General features: G+C 41.5%; 1 protein-coding gene across 2 annotated transcripts in view; it reads left to right on the forward strand.

Annotated features, from left to right (window-relative positions):
• The window catches only part of gabrb4 (gamma-aminobutyric acid type A receptor subunit beta4), a 48,938-nt gene that overhangs the window by 25,112 nt on the left and 7,080 nt on the right, over positions 1–16,746 (forward strand). Inside the window, exons 5-9 of one of the 2 annotated variants that reach the window (XM_031809585.1) lie at positions 6,931–7,013; positions 13,508–13,645; positions 14,919–15,071; positions 15,475–15,731; positions 16,364–16,453. In XM_031809585.1, coding sequence (XP_031665445.1) covers positions 6,931–7,013; positions 13,508–13,645; positions 14,919–15,071; positions 15,475–15,731; positions 16,364–16,453 — 721 coding nt within the window. The remainder of the gene's footprint in view (positions 1–6,930; positions 7,014–13,507; positions 13,646–14,918; positions 15,072–15,474; positions 15,732–16,363; positions 16,454–16,746) is intronic. The other variant, XM_020466067.2, reaches the window with a different exon arrangement.

The raw sequence follows: 16,746 nt of genomic DNA on the forward strand, positions 1-16,746 counted from the left end.
AAAATCAACATTTTTCAATGGCCATATTATTCTCCGGACATGAACCCCATTGAAAACCTGTGGTTAGAATTGAAGAGGGCAGTTCATAAGCACAGGATATTAAGGATTCTGTACGGCAGAATGGTCTAAGATCCCTCCCAACGTGTTCTCCAATCTCCTAACACATTTTAGAAAAAGGCTCAGTGTCGTTATCCTCACAAGGGAAGAACGCTAGAGTATTGTAAACGGGTAGCAATCATTTTCCCCCTTATCTTTTATTAGATATTTTTGTATTACTTGTTAAACAAAATCCCGTTCTCTGAGCAATTGTATTAGTATAAATAATATAATATCCCCCTTTTTGAGCATACAATATAGCTCAGTATTGTATACTTTATTTTTTACTGTATTTTTTGCACATCTTTATCAAGGGTGTCAATAATTATGGGCCTGACTGTACATATGGTGCACATGTTTGGGTTTTTAAATCAATGAATTTCCATTAACTCTATTTCTGGTGCATCATTTGTCTCTGGTGAATGGAGGCCTTGGAGGACAAGACAGAGAGTCCGTGCTCTTTGGGTTATGTAATGCTGATGTTTGTTGATTTGTTCCACAGGGCAGTCCCATTTTGAAATGTTTCAAAGCTAAAATCAAATTCAGCTGCAAATGTTAATTATAGGAAGCTTACAGCTAAATGCGCAGATGCTGCTGAAATGGCAACATGACTATGTTTTGCCACTGCTATTACCTCATTCCACTCCACAATCAGTAGAGATGGCTTTTAGCTCTTGTCATGTGCTTTCCTTGTCTAGAATATTAAATATATCTTAGCTAAGCCTCTGGGAAAGGATGTTGTTATTTTCAAGAATGGTGGACCTTGCACATGCCCATTGATATGAAATATAATGATAGCATTATCAGTGTCTGTAAGATATGGCAGTCACCTCCATTCCCACATGAACAAATAGTATAGCATACAATGGTATACATACTCTAGTATTCACTTTTTGTTTTTGCAGACTTTACTGAAGTCAGCAAAAACACTGTAGTGGATACTGTAGTATTAACTGTAGTATAGTTTAGTATTTACAGTTAACTATTGTATAAATACTGTAGTACAAGAACTGTAGTATATATTGTAGTAATTAATGTAGTGTTTATGCGGAATGTACTATACTATAGTATTTACTGTAGTGTTTCTGCGGACTGGGGTATAATATTGGATTTACTGTATAGTCTTTTGGCAGACATCACTATAGTATTTGCTATAGTGTTTTAGTTACATTATCTTTGACATAGAAGTGGAGGCTTTCTCCTTGAGGAAACTTACTGAAGAAATACTAAAAGAGCTAATTTTCCATAACCTGTAGGTATGAAGGTAGGTAGGACTGGGGTCTGAATGGATAGCTCAGAGCTTCTGCTCTTTTCCATAACCTGTAGGTATGAAGGTAGGTAGGACTGGGGTCTGAATGGATAGCTCAGAGCTTCTGCTCTTTTCTATAACCTGTAGGTATGAAGGTAGGTAGGACTGGGGTCTGAATGGATAGCTCAGAGCTTCTGCTCTTTTCTATAACCTGTAACAAACACAATCTATACTTGGCATGTAGGATTCTCACTTATGTGTGGCACAAATTGGTATATTGAGGAGTGGGATGGGCAGGCTATATGCAAATTAAATACTGTACTATATACAGTGTCTTCAGAAAGTATTCACACCCCTTGATTTATTCCCAAAAAATGTGTGTTACAAGGTGGGATGAAAATGTATTTAATAGTAATTCTCTGTCACTGAACTACACAAAATAATCTGTACTGCCAAAGTGGAAGAAGAATTCTAACATAAAATTTAAATAAAAACACTAATATATCTAGTATTCACCCCCTGAGTTAATACATGTTCGAATCACCTTTGGCAGCGATTACAGCTGTGAGTATTTCTGGGTAAGTCTCTAAGAGCTTTACGCCCCTGGATTGTACAATATTTGGAACATCATTCTTTTTTTAAATCTTCATGCTCTGTCAAGTTGGTTGTTGATCATTGCTAGACAGCCATTTTCATGTCTGCCATATATTTTCAAGCCGATTTAAGTCAAACTGCAACTAGGCCACTCAGGAACATTTAATTACATTTTGGTAAGCAACTCCAGTGTATATTTAGCCTTGTGTTTTAGGTTATTGTCCTGCTAAAAGTTGAATTTGTCTGTAGGAAAGCAGAGTGAACCAGGCATTTCCTCTAGGATTGTGCCTGTGCTTAGCTCTATTCTGTTTCTTTTTAGCCCCCCAGAAACTCCCTAGTCCTTGCCGATGACAAGCATACCCATAACATGATGCAGCCATCACCATTCTTAAAAATATGACGAGTGGTGCTCAGCGATGTATTGTGTTGGATTTGCCCCAAACATAATGTTTTGTAATCAGAACATCAACTTTTCAGTACATAAAGTTAATTTCTTTGCCATATCTTTTTGCAGTTTTACATTAGTGCCTTATTGCAAGCAGGATGCATGTTTTGGAATATTTTCTTATTTTCAATCTGTCTTTTTTTTTTAAACCTTTTTATATAACCAGGCAAGTCAGTTAAGAACTTATTTTCAATGACGGCCGAGGAACAGTGGGTTCCTGTTCGGGGGCAGAATGACAGATTTGTACCTTGTCAGCTCGGGGGTTTGAACTTGCAACCTTCCGGTTACTAGTCCAACGCTCTAGCCACTAGGCTACCCTGCCACCCCATTCAGACTAGTATTGTGGAGTAACTACAGTGTTGTTGCTAATCAGTTATCTCCAATCACAGCCATTAAAGTCTGTACCTGATTTAAAGTCACCATTGGCTTCAGTCATGGAGAAATCCCTGAGTGGTTTCATTCCTCTCTGGGAAATTAGGAAGGACGCCTGTATCTTTGTAGTGACTGAGTGTATTGATTGTATGAATACACCATCCAAATTGTAATTAATGACTTCGCCATATTCAATGTCTGCTTTTTTTACCCATCCACCAAAAGGTTATTTGCGAGGCATTGGAAAACCTCTCTGGTCTTTGTGGGTGAATCTGTGTTTGAAATTCAGTGCTCGACTGAGTGACCTTGCAGATAATTATATCTGTGGGGTACAGAGATGAGGTAGTCATTCAAAAATCATGTTAAACACTGTTGCTGCACACTGAGTGAGACCATGCAACTTATTATTGACTCGTTAAGCACATTTTTACTCCTGAACTTATTTAGGCTTGCCATAACAAAGTGGTTGAATACTTATTGACTCAAGACATTTCCGCTTATCATTTTTTCTGGATTTGTGTAAAAAAAAAAATATCTACATATTATATATATATATATATATATAATTCCACTTTGACATTATTGGGTATTGTGTGTAGCCCAGTGACAATTTAAATCTAAATTGAATTAATTCTAAATTCAGACTGTAGCACAACAAAATGTGGAAAAAGTCAAGGGGTCTGAAGGCACTGTACTATAGTAATTACTGTCGTGTTTTTGCGGAGTATATTATATTTTTGCAGACATTTCTGTAGTATTTACTGTCGTGTTTTTGCGGAGTATAGTATTTTTGCAGACATTTCTGTAGTATTTACTGTCGTGTTTTTGCGGAGTATAGCATTTTTGCAGACATTTCTGTAGTATTTACTGTCGTGTTTTTGCGGAGTATAGCATTTTTGCAGACATTTCTGTAGTATTTACTGTCGTGTTTTTGCGGAGTATAGCATTTTTGCAGACATTTCTGTAGTATTTACTGTCGTGTTTTTGCGGAGTATAGCATTTTTGCAGACATTTCTGTAGTATTTACTGTCGTGTTTTTGCGGAGTATAGCATTTTTGCAGACATTTCTGTAGTATTTACTGTCGTGTTTTTGCGGAGTATAGCATTTTTGCAGACATTTCTGTAGTATTTACTGTCGTGTTTTTGCGGAGTATAGCATTTTTGCAGACATTTCTGTAGTATTTACTGTCGTGTTTTTGCGGAGTATAGCATTTTTGCAGACATTTCTGTAGTATTTACTGTCGTGTTTTTGCGGAGTATAGCATTTTTGCAGACATTTCTGTAGTATTTACTGTCGTGTTTTTGCGGAGTATAGCATTTTTGCAGACATTTCTGTAGTATTTACTGTCGTGTTTTTGCGGAGTATAGCATTTTTGCAGACATTTCTGTATTATTTACTGTACTGTTTTTGTGGTCTGTAGTGTTTACTATAGTATTCTACAGTTTACTACATAATTCTATAGTAAGTACTGTTTGTATTCTATATATATATAAAACTGTAGTATTTTTTTAATGTCGGCACTTTCGTATTAATGAGAGAGTTTGATGATGTTTGGAAGTGAGAGGGGGAACTAATGGGCTGGTAGATGCTTACTTAATATGTCTCTTGGTGGAATCAGCTGTGGGTGCAGGGGAGCGAGGGATGGAGGGGTGGAAGTGGTAGCAGCTTCTCCTGCTGCCCAGAGGGAGTTGGTGAAAAGGTGGAGGAATGAATTGAGGAAAGAATCATAAAGTGAGGACAGAATCCTGTGTAGAGTACAGAGGGACTATAGGGCAGTGCTGTTCAAAGCTGGGGTCATGGGGATTGCCAAATTTTAAATTCAAATCAACAAAATCAATGGGGTGGGGTGGGGAGGTATTAAGAGTACAGATTATTTTATGGGACAATATACAAACTTTTTGAGAAGGATCATTTGAAAAATAAAATGTTATTGAGGAAATGTATTTATTGGTTCTCTTAATTTTGATAAGCGTGATGAACATGTAATGAATTAGATTTGGGGTGAGGTGAGCCTCTATGATTTATCGTAAAGACCATGACCCCTTTACCTTTCACAGGAAGACGTAAAAAAGCCTACTTTCTTGTTAATTTGATTGATTGACATGTGAGCTTCTTTTACAGTATAAGCCTGGACTGTTTTCAGCAGGCACGACACAGGGACACAACAATGTTTTTATTGTGCAACAGAACGAATGTAGTAGTCACTATTGTACTGCACGAGACAAACAAATATAGCACACCACTTATTCCTGGCTATTTTGTTTTGCTGGGATGTGAGGAGGAGGAGGAGGAGGAGGAGGTGGCGCACTTCCCATCCAGAATTCTGTGCCCCAGAAAAAGGCAACAAAAAACCTTATAATCCCTCATCACCACAATGTCCCAGTTTCATCAATGAATGAGCCCAGACAGTGAGTCTGCAGTGAGGTTCTCACAGGGACCCACCCAGATGACTGGGGGGCTGCTGGGGGGAGAGGAGCATCTTGGGGCCCTTTCAAAGCAACACAGCAGCCGGAGCCCCAGGGGCCACAGGCTTTGTTTCTTCACCCAACATGTTGCAACTTTGCTTTACAGGAGTCATGTACAGTAAAGCTGTGAGATAGAAAACAATATGCAGTGCAGAGTGAAATGCCCTTCGTCTATGATATAGCCGGAGGGGAGTGATGATGAGGTTATGGTGTGTTGGGCCTTGGGGAGAGTCAGAATACCTTTGCTACGGCATCATGCCTTAACACAACAAATGTGAAGATAGTCAAAAAGTATGTCATCACAAAAGGTGACTTACTGTATGGAACTGTGTTCTGTTTTCATCATGGTTGTATAGCCCCTGCAGAAAACACTCCACATTGTTTTTCTTTTGCACTCTATACACTTGTGTTTGACAGTAGTTGTAGTGGCTTGTATTAGCCTGCACACTACAAACCTCTTGCTATATGCTGAATTGTCCAGCAACCTAGAAGACGGCATGGATTTAGGCATCTTAAATTATGGATCCAAAATGTAAAATAGGCTGTTGTAAAGGGTGAACTTCCCCACCACTCTCCCTCGCCTCCTAAAACACACAAACAGTGTACCTATCATACTCTCTCTGTGAATGGGCAGTCCATCTAACACACAGGGGTGATGAGTTGTAACTCAGTTACTTTTTCCATTCAGGCAAAACAGTGAGCTCCGTATTTAATTTAAACCAGAAGCCTGAAAACAGGCGAAAGCTCGTATGATTTAACAGAGCAGATGTAATTATTAAAATGTGCTGCACCGGTAAATATATCACACACAAATCATCTGTAACCCGTGGGATTTTCCTAGACTTCTGGATTTATTGGAATTGAATTTAATGAATATATTTATATATTAGCAGTCAATCACAATTTAGTGTGAGATTAAAGCACATACTCAATGCGCATGTGCTAACATTTTACAAAAACATTCAGCTGATTCAATGTATCCCAGGGGAATAAAACAAGCTTGCTATATTTGACTTTCTGCATTTGGTTGTTGGCTTTGGAGCTTGAATGAATTAGATGTTTACATGAAACACTTAGGATGTACCTATGGTTTTGTTTGAAGTTAGTGGTTTAACAGTTTGAATTCAATCATTGTGTTTCTTCTATGGGTGGAAGTATAAATATGAAGCTAATATCTCCAGTGCATGAGGTTGCTGTCACAACATAGATTAGGGCTTTCATAAGACCTATGTGAGCACAAAAATGCTACTCACTGAGACATATTTGTTTTGTATTACAACTTCTCTCTATTTGGAATCCACTTGCCTCAGTCAGAACACATTCCCAACAACCTCACCTTCTGCTATTTCATTCATTTAAAATTCATAAAGAGCTGACCACGGCTATTATGGAAGGTCTCAAACAGTTGGCCAGATTATGAGAAACGAACCCACATGTATCTTTCTCTCCTTCCCCCTTCTTTTCTCATCCCTCGCTCCTAAGAAATAGACCTTGGACAGGTCTGTATGCAACACTAGACTGCCAATGATTGCATTTCCTTTTTTCCTTTTCTCAATACGAGACAACTGCCTAACATTACTCATTTAAAGATTCACATCGTGCAGTCAAGGCTAAGCTACAATTTCTTAAAGGTTACCAAGGTAACAGCGGTTCTCTCTACCCCCCTTTTCTCTCACACTCTATGTCTCTGCTCTCCTTTTTTTTCCAGAATAACCACCACAGCAGCTTGCATGATGGACTTGAGGAGGTACCCGCTCGACGAACAGAACTGCACCCTGGAAATCGAAAGCTGTAGGTGGACTTAATACAAACGTCTTCACCCCCATTCCTCCCCACTCTGGCTAAGTAACACCCCCTCCCCCTCTCACAACTGTCTGCTTGGGCTTCTCAGGGATCTCAGCAGGAATGTCACCCTGCCACTTTCACTGGATAACACAGCTAGGGACAGCCCATGATCCCAGACAGTTAGTGTTTAATTTAAAAAAATCTCAAGTCTCTCTATACATTTAAAATAAAAGCCAACCTTTAGACCTGTCATACGGTACTGTATGTCTCTAGTAGCCTATTGAATTTCATGTTGTTTACTTCATGTTGTTTCTGTCAATATTTACAAAACATATTTGCAATTTAACCTTTTGCAGTATAGGTTGCAGATGTGTAATTCACATATTTTCTGAAACAAAGTCTTACAATGCATTTTAACTGCATTATAATGTGTTATGCCTGCAGGCTTGAGGTGTTACTGAGACATGAAACCCAAGTAATTCGACCAGAATTCTCCATACAGTCTAACTTCACCCTCTAGCTTAGACTCCCTTGTGATTCTGATGTAGCTTAGACTCCCTTGTGATTCTGATTCAGCTTAGACTCCCTGGTGATTCTGATGTAGCTTTGACTCCCTGGTGATTCTGATGTAGCTTAGACTCCCGGGTGATTCTGATGTAGCTTAGACTCCCGGTTGATTCTGATGTAGCTTTGACTCCCAGGTGATTCTGATGTAGCTTTTCTTGTGTAGTTTTCATTCAATAGGGTTTTCAGTACAATTATCTTAAGCCATCCCTTTAAATACGGTGTACCTTTTAATTAGAATTTTGTCAACAAACTCACTAGAATACACCTAATATGATCTACTAATGCTAGCGACCCTCAGGAACAACGACACAGACATGCCAGAGGAAAGAAAGGTAAACGGAATGGAATGATACAAAATGTTGGCAACAAATTGAAGGAAACTAACACTAAAGTGACAGTTATAAATGTATGTGGGTATTACTTACGGTGACTCCCAATAGTGGCTGATATTAAACATGATACAAATTGTACAGAAGCCTGTAGCTTGGGTCTCCAAATTTCATCCATACAAATTATGAGGGCATACAATTAAAATTCAGGATAACGGTACAGCTGTTTATAGCTTACTACACTGTGGTAAAGGGCCCACAATAAATGCCATGTTGATATGATTTTGAGTATGCTTCTAAATATGTGGTACATTCAATTGATTGGACATGATCTGGAAAGGCACACACCTGTTTATATAAAGTACCACATTTGACAGTGCATGTCAGAGCAAAAACCAAGCCACGAGGTTGAAGGAATTGTCCGTAGAGCTCAGAGACAGGATTGTGTCGAGGCACAGATCTGGGGAATGGTACCAAAAAATTTCTGCAGCATTGAAGGTCCCCAAGAACACATTAGCCTCCAAGGCTCTTCCTAGATCTGGCCGCCCGAGCAATCGGGGGAGAATGGCCTTGGTCAGGGAGGTGACCAAAAATCCGATGGTCAGTCTGACAGAGCTTTAGAGTTCCTCTGTGAAGATGGGAGAAACTTCCAGAAGGACAACCATCTCTGCAGCTCTCCACCAATCAGACCGTTATTGTAGAGTTGCCAGACAGAAGCCACTCTTCAGCAAAAGGCACATGACAACCCACTTGGAGTTTGTCAAAAGGCACCTAAAGACTCTCAGAGCATGAGAAACAAGATTCTCTGAAGCATCACGTCTGGAGGAAACCTGGCACCATTCCTATGGTGAAGCATCATGCTGTGGTGATGTTTTTCAGTGGCAGGGACTGGGAGACTAGTCAGGATAGAGGCAAAGATGAAAGGAGAAAAGTACAGATATATCCTTGATGAAAACCTGCTCCAGAGTGCTCAGGACCTCATACTGGGGCAAAGGTTCACCTTCCAACAGAACAACGACCCTAAGCGCACAGCGAAGACAATGCAGGAGTGGCTTCAGCATAAGTCTCTGAATGTCCTTGAGTGGCCCAACTTGATCCTGATCGAACATCTCTGGAGAGACCTGAGAATAGCTGTGCAGCAACGCTCCCCATCCAACCTGACAGAGCTTGACACGATGTGCAGAGAAGAATGGGAGAAACTCCCCAAATACAGGTGTGCAAAGCTTGTAGCGTCATACCCAAGAAGACTTGATGCTGTAATCGCTGTCTAAGGTGCTTGAGCAAAGTACTGAGTAAAGGGTCTCAATACTTATTTAAATGTTTTATTTCCGTTTTTTATTGGTAATAAATGTGCAAACATTTCTAAAAACCTATTTTTGCTTTTCCATTCTGGAGTATTGTGTGTAGATTGATGAGGGGAAAAAACGATTTAATCAATTTTAGAATAACATAACAAAATGTGGAAAAAGTCAAGGGGTCTGAATACTTCTGAATGCACTGTAAATCTATCTCATACTTCTCACTTTGATTCCACTGGCATTGGGATGGAGCCCTGGAGACACTGGTGGACTCACCATAGGCAGTAGAGCCAATTGCCTCAAGCTTCACATCATCAAGGGGCCTAATGGGGCCCCTTTATGATACTGTGTATATTGATGATACTGTGTGTGTGTGTGTATATATATATATATATCTCACACACACACTGCTCAAAAAATTTAAGGGAACACTAAAATAACACATCCTAGATCTGAATGAATGAAATATTCTTATTAAATACTATTTTCTTTACATAGTTGAATGTGCTGACAACAAAATCACACAAATTATCATGGAAAAAATCAAATGTATCAACCCATGTAGGTCTGGATTTGGAGTCACACTCAAAATTAAAGTGGAAAACCACACTACAGGCTGATCCAACTTTGATGGAATGTCCAAAGGACAAAAGGAGGCTCAGTAGTGTGTGTGGCCTCCACGTGCCTGTATGACCTCCCTACAACGCCTGGGCATGCTCCTGATGAGGTGGCAGATGGTCTCCTGAGGGATCTTCTCCCAGACCTGGACTAAAGCATCCGCCAACTCCTGGACAGTCTGTGGTGCAACGTGGTGTTGGTGGATGGAGCGAGACATGATGTCCTAGATGTGCTCAATTGGATTCAGGTCTGGGGAACGGGCGGTCCATATCATCAATGCCTTCCTCTTGCAGGAACTGCTGACACACTCCAGCCACATGAGGTCTAGCATTGTCTTGCATTAGGAGGAACCCAGGGCCAACCGCACCAGCATATGGTCTCACAAGGGGTCTGAGGATCTCATCTCGGTATCTAAGGGCAGTCAGGCTACCTCTGGCGAGCACATGGAGGGCTGTGCGGCTCCCCAAAGAAATGCCACCCCACACCATGACTGACCCCCCGCCAAACCGGTCATGCTGGAGGATGTTGCAGGCAGCAGAACGTTCTCCACGGCGTCTCCAGACTCTGTCACGTCTGTCACGTGCTCAGTGTGAACCTGCTTTCATCTGTGAAGAGCACAGGGCGCCAGTGGCGAATTTGCCAATCTTGGTGTTCTCTGGCAAATGCCAAATGTCCTGCACGGTGTTGGGCTGTAAGCACACCCCCCACCTGTGGACGTCGGGCCCTCATACCCCCCTCGTGGAGTCTGTTTCTGACTGTTTGAGCAGACACATGCACATTTGTGGCCTGCTGGAGGTCATTTTGCAGGGCTCTGGCAGTGCTCCTCCTGCTCCTCCTTGCACAAAGGCGGCGGTAGCGGTCCTACTGCTGGGTTGTTGCCCTCCTACGGCCTCCTCCACGTCTCCTGATGTACTGGCCTGTCTCCTGGTAGCACCTCCATGCTCTGGACACTACGTTGACAGACACAGCAAACCTTCTTTCCACAGCTCGCATTGATGTGTCATCCTGGATGAGCTGCACTACCTGAGCCACTTGTGTGGGTTGTAGACTCCGTCTCATGCTACAACTAGAGTGAAAGCACCGCCAGCATTCAAAAGTGACCAAAACATCAGCCAGGAAACATAGGAACTGAGAAGTGGTCTGTGGTCACCCTGCAGAACCACTCCTTTATTGGGGGTGTCTTGCTAATTGCCTATAATTTCCACCTGTTGTCTATTCCATTTGCACAACAGCATGTGAAATTTATTGTCAATCAGTGTTGCTTCCTAAGTGGACAGTTTGATTTCAAAGAAGTGTGATTGACTTGGAGTTACATTGTGTTGTTTAAGTGTTCCCTTTGTTTTTTGAGCAGTGTATATATAAAATGTTCAAAGTACTTATCCGCTTCAGGCCCCCCCCATGCTCGGTTCGAGGCATAATAATTCAAATAAATCCACGTCAAAGTCTGTCTCTTTAAGCTAGAGATATCTGTTTTGCATGGGCTGCATCTCAATCCACCACATCCACAAATGTCTGCCTTCCAAATCTCTGGTGGAAGGTGGCAGAGCTACAACGGTGATTGTCATACCAGGAGACATCTCAAAAATCAGTCTTCTCATGGTAACATCTGTAGCGTCCAAACGGTCTTGAAATTGATATGACCACTCTATGGAAAGATGGGACTCTCACGGACACGATGGAGGTAATCTGTTACTGGGCCAAAAAATGTATGGAAGTGAATAGGGTATTTCCACGTCAAAATTCTACAGGTAATTCCACAGTAAAAAAAAAAAGAAAACATTCAAATCTGAGCTTTTTTGTATCTCTCAGATATAGGACACAGTTCAAAACATACTTCCTTTTGATTAAATGTTTTACTGTCGGTTCTTCCCTGGATTCATCTGTTATTCAGTGTGTTTCTATGGGCTAATCTGACCATAACTCTATCCCCCTGATTCCTGCTTACAATGAAAAACTCAAACAGGAAGTACCAGTGACTTACTCAATACAGAAGTGGACCGATGAAGCAAATGCCTAGCTACAGGATTGTTTCGCTTGCACAAACTGGAATATATTCTGTGATTCATCCGATGGTATTGAGGAGTTTACCACATGAATATGTGCTTCGACGACGTTGTCCCCACAGTGACTGTACACATCCCAACCAGAAGCCATGGATTACAGGCAACATCCACACTGTGCTAAAGAGCTGACGCTTTCAAGGAGTGGGACACTAATCCGGACGATTATAAGAAATCCCGCTACGGCCTCCAACAAACAGGAAAAGCGTCAATACATGACTAAGATCGAATCCTACTACGCCAGCTCTGATGCTCATTGGATGTGGCAGGGTTTGCAAACTATCACGGATTAGGGAAACCCGGATTAAGCTGTCCAGTGATGAGGCTACCAGACAAGCTAAATGCCCTCTATGCTCGCTTCGAGGCTAGCAACTCTGAACCATGCATGAGAGCACCAGCTGTTCCAGATGACTGTGTGATCACGCTCTCAGTAGCCAATGTGAGTTAGACCTTTAGGTTTAGCATTCACAAGGCTGCAGTGCCAGACAAATTAACAGGACGCATACTCCGAGCATGCGCTGACCAGCTGGCAAGTGTCTTCATTTGCATTTTCAACCTCTCCCTGACCCAATTTCTAATACCTACATGATTCAAGCAGACCATCATAGTCCCTGTGCCCAAGAATGCCAAGGTAACCTGTCTAAATGACTGTTGCCCTGTAGCACTCTGTAGCCATAAAATGCTTTGAAAGGCAAGGGTGGGCAACAACACATGTGCCACGCTAACCCTCAACACGCAGGCCCGTCAGGGGTAAGTGCTTAGTCCCCTCCTGTACACCCTGTTTACCCAAGACTGTGTGGCCGCAAACGAATACATCACCATTGTTAAGTTTGCCGACGACACGACGGTGTGTAGGCCTGATCACCAACAACAATGAGACCGCCTACAGGGAGGAAGTCAGAGACCTGGGAGTGTGGTGCCAGGACAACAACCTCTTCCTCAACGTCAGCAAGATGAAAGAGCTGATTGTGGAATATAGGAAACAGAGACTGCTGAACAGTTAATCACATGGCTACCCTGACTATTTGCATTGACCCCCTTTTTATTTGCACCAGCTCTATGCACAATCACAGGACTACCCACACACTCACAACATATTACACTAACACTCCAACACACACACATACATGCACATTGACGCCACACACACACTCACACATAGACACACTTTTTATTATCTATCCTGATTACCTAGTCACTTTTACCTCTACCTACATGTACATATTATCTCAATTACCTCAACTACCTTGTAACCCTGCACATTGACTTGGTACCAGTGCTCCTTGTGTGTAGCCCTGTGTTTATTTTATTGTGTTACTATTTCATTTTTTATTTTTAGCAAATTATTCTTGCTTTTCAACTCTGCATTGTTGGGAACGGGCTCATAAGTAAGCCTTTCAAAGTAAAGTCTATACCTGTTCTATTCGGCACATGTGACTAATACATTTTGATTTGTTGTCATACAGTTTAGCTAAGTGGGTGACCATGTTACCAAGGGACTGAAGGCTTATTCTCCTCTGCTTTAGTCCATTCTGCTTCCCTAATGTCAAAGGTGAGATATTCTACCAGTACTGAACCTGTTCATTCTCCTCAAATCCCCTCCACCCATTCTCTGTAACCTGAGACAGATGGGTACACCACAGACGACATTGTTTTCTACTGGCACGGAGGTGACACTGCGGTGACGGGGGTGGATAAGCTGGAGCTTCCTCAGTTCTCCATCGTAGCACTTCGCCTGGTGTCCAGGGAGGTCAGGTTTACCACAGGTAAGGCCTCCACACCTCATATCTGTGCTGAAGGGGTAGTAATGCCATAACAATACATTCTAAGAAATATGCAGAAATACATTTTAATGGTCCTGTATGTACATGTTACTTATTTTTCAATTTAACAATGATAGAATGTAGGCTTGCTTGTAGGATTAGTTAAACTGTCAGTCCAGTTCCACTCACTGTTTTGTGTTATTAATGTTATTCCAATGGGTAGCACTTCCAACTAGCTGCTTAACACTTCAGAGAACGTTTCCTGCAGAATATTTAAAGTAATCTCCATGTGACAGTTAACTTGAGTTAATTTAGTAGTCTAGTCTTTAAGTAGTCTTGCCCTTGTGTGTGCACTTTGTTTATTTATATTCACGAGGTATAGCAGAAAGGAATAAAATATGTATGTGCGGATATTGATTCATTAAAAGATTTACCAGACCAGGGAGATGAAAGGGTCATTTTTCATTGTGTGTAGCACACAGTCGATTGCCTTTTAAATTAAAACCATCATGACTATCTTAGGCCCTTTCTCTCATTTTGATAAAGTGGTCATACAAACTCCCTTGAGGGAATTAGTTATGCATTCATAGCGGTAAACATTTCTCTCTAGTTGAAGTAGGGGAAAGTCAAAGCCACAGGGGAATCTATCTTTCTCATTAACAACTTGTTGTTGAGCTTGTTTGAATAATCAATAGATTCGATGCAACCAATTAATGTCTCATCATAACGAGCTGGCATTTTTCTCTGCAACATGCATTAATGTTAAGCGCCATAGGTTCACCCCACTAGCTACATCAGTCTCATGTGGGTTCCTCCTCCTCACTTAAGTAGTGAGAAGACATGCTCTCCAATTACGGGCCTTTTTAAATCCCCTTTTGGTGATATTTAGAGGACAGAGAAAGTGCTAAACAGAGAAAAACACAGCAGCTCTCCATGACAATTCTCAGAGGGATGCTGGAGCTGCCTGCTGAGATGGGGGGCTTGCAGAAAAATCTGCTGTGCTTGCGACTTTCTGCCATGTTTAATTGGAATCGAACTTGTCCCTGGAAAGGAATCCATTGCTTTGGGGAAATGAAGTGCTCAGTCTGAACGAATGGAGAAATGACTACCCCGCGCATTGTCAAAGTGCAGACTTTGGAACTCATAAATTGTGCCAGCGGTTCATCCTTTTCTGCACTGATGTGTTTCCTCTGCCCCTCTCAATCACTCCATCGCTCCATCACTCCATCACTCCATCACTCCATCCTCTCTCCTTCTCTCTTGTTCTCTGGGAAAGGTTCCTATCCCAGGCTGTCGTTAAGTTTCAGGATTAAAAGGAACATAGGCTACTTCATCCTGCAGACATACATGCCCTCCATCCTGATCACCATCCTCTCCTGGGTCTCCTTCTGGATCAACTACGATGCCTCTGCAGCTCGGGTGGCCCTGGGTAAGACTCCATCTCTACTGCAGTGTTTCAGCAACACAATGTATTCTCAGTGAACACAGAGGGCAAGGTTGTCTTCAACGTTTCTCACAAGTTTGCTCTAACATGTTGCCGTACAAAATGCTACGCAAAGCACAATTTTGAATCGCCATAAACAGATTAGTGACCATCTCCCACTTACAAAAAGTAGCCATTACTACCACTCATCATTTTCACTTTCCATTAAAAACAGAAAGCTATAAATCTACCCAGCAGGAGCAACTTGTCAAACAATGTTTAGAGGCGCACAAACTTCCCACTCAAAATCATTACCTTGCACTTTGGACCAAATATTTTACTTTAATGGTGAGGGCTACTGATTTATATCTAATAATAATGTATTTATGTTTGTGTTTGCAATTTCCAGGTGTTACAACGGTGCTCACCATGACAACCATTAACACCCACCTTAGGGAGACCCTCCCAAAGATCCCGTACGTGAAAGCCATCGACGTCTACCTCATGGGCTGTTTTGTGTTTGTGTTCCTGGCCCTGCTCGAATATGCCTTCGTAAACTACGTGTTCTTTGGCCGGGGCCCCCAGCAACAGAAGAAAATCCACGAGCGGCTGAACAAAACCAACAACGAGCGCCCGCGATACGAAGAGAAGCGCCTGAGGGAACAGGTTTGCATCTATCTTCAGCTTCCTTTCTCTCTCTCTCTCTGTATCAGAATCAGAATCCTAGCGTAAAACAATCATTGTTTGTTTTTTGGAGAATCCCTAGCACAGACATCACAAGACTGCAAAATACGCATTCCTTTATATTGGTTTGATGTAAAACAGTACTTTCACAAACCTGAAGATGCCACCTCCACCAGATACATATACAACAGCCATCCTCCATTGCTTTTTCTCCAGCACTGACCCTTTGATTTTAATGAACATTGTTTTTTGGCATTGAGATATACTGTAGCTTTAACTACATTCCCATTCTCCTCTCAGGTTGTTGTCTTTGTTTTGGCTGTGGACTTGATTCAGTCTGTGCTGTCCTGGGAGTTGCATTTTTACCAACATTCACCCATTTTTGACTAATTTGAATGGGTATGCAGGCAGAAACATTAGTATTCAGGGGAAAATGCTAAAACGGTCCGACTGAATGAAGCCCCTTGTCTCTGTGTCTGAAATATGACATGCCATGCTTATGCAAAGTTGTTCTTGTTAACCTTATGTTTATGCATCCTGTATTTTTAACATGTGCTTAATTGTCAGTGTTTTATAGGCATTTAATGTTGAATATTTTTTTTTTTCATTGCAAGGACTCCATTGCCACGCCGTTTCAAACCAACACCCTCAGGTCATATACACAGAGAAGAAATCTGTACCTCGAGGAGCAAAGAAAAGTTGGGGTACATGCATTTAGAAATCATATGAGCTGTGGGACTGCAGCCTAATAGAGGTCTGATAAAATGGTTGATAGAGTGATGGCAATTAATTTGTGTCAATTTACTCTCAGTGAAAAAGCACCGTAAGGCATCAGCTATAAGGGAGAAAATGGGAAAAGTGCATCAATTCAGAATTCTTTAAAGAGGCATGAAAAGATTACATTTCCTTCCACATCATCATTACATTTGCTTTAGCTTGAAAATTGGAAATGAAAATGAAATGGGTGGGTGCGTGTAGATTATTATTAGGGCAGTTT

The sequence above is a fragment of the Oncorhynchus kisutch genome, linkage group LG29, assembly GCF_002021735.2.
Source record: "Oncorhynchus kisutch isolate 150728-3 linkage group LG29, Okis_V2, whole genome shotgun sequence".
Taxonomy (NCBI): domain Eukaryota; kingdom Metazoa; phylum Chordata; class Actinopteri; order Salmoniformes; family Salmonidae; genus Oncorhynchus; species Oncorhynchus kisutch.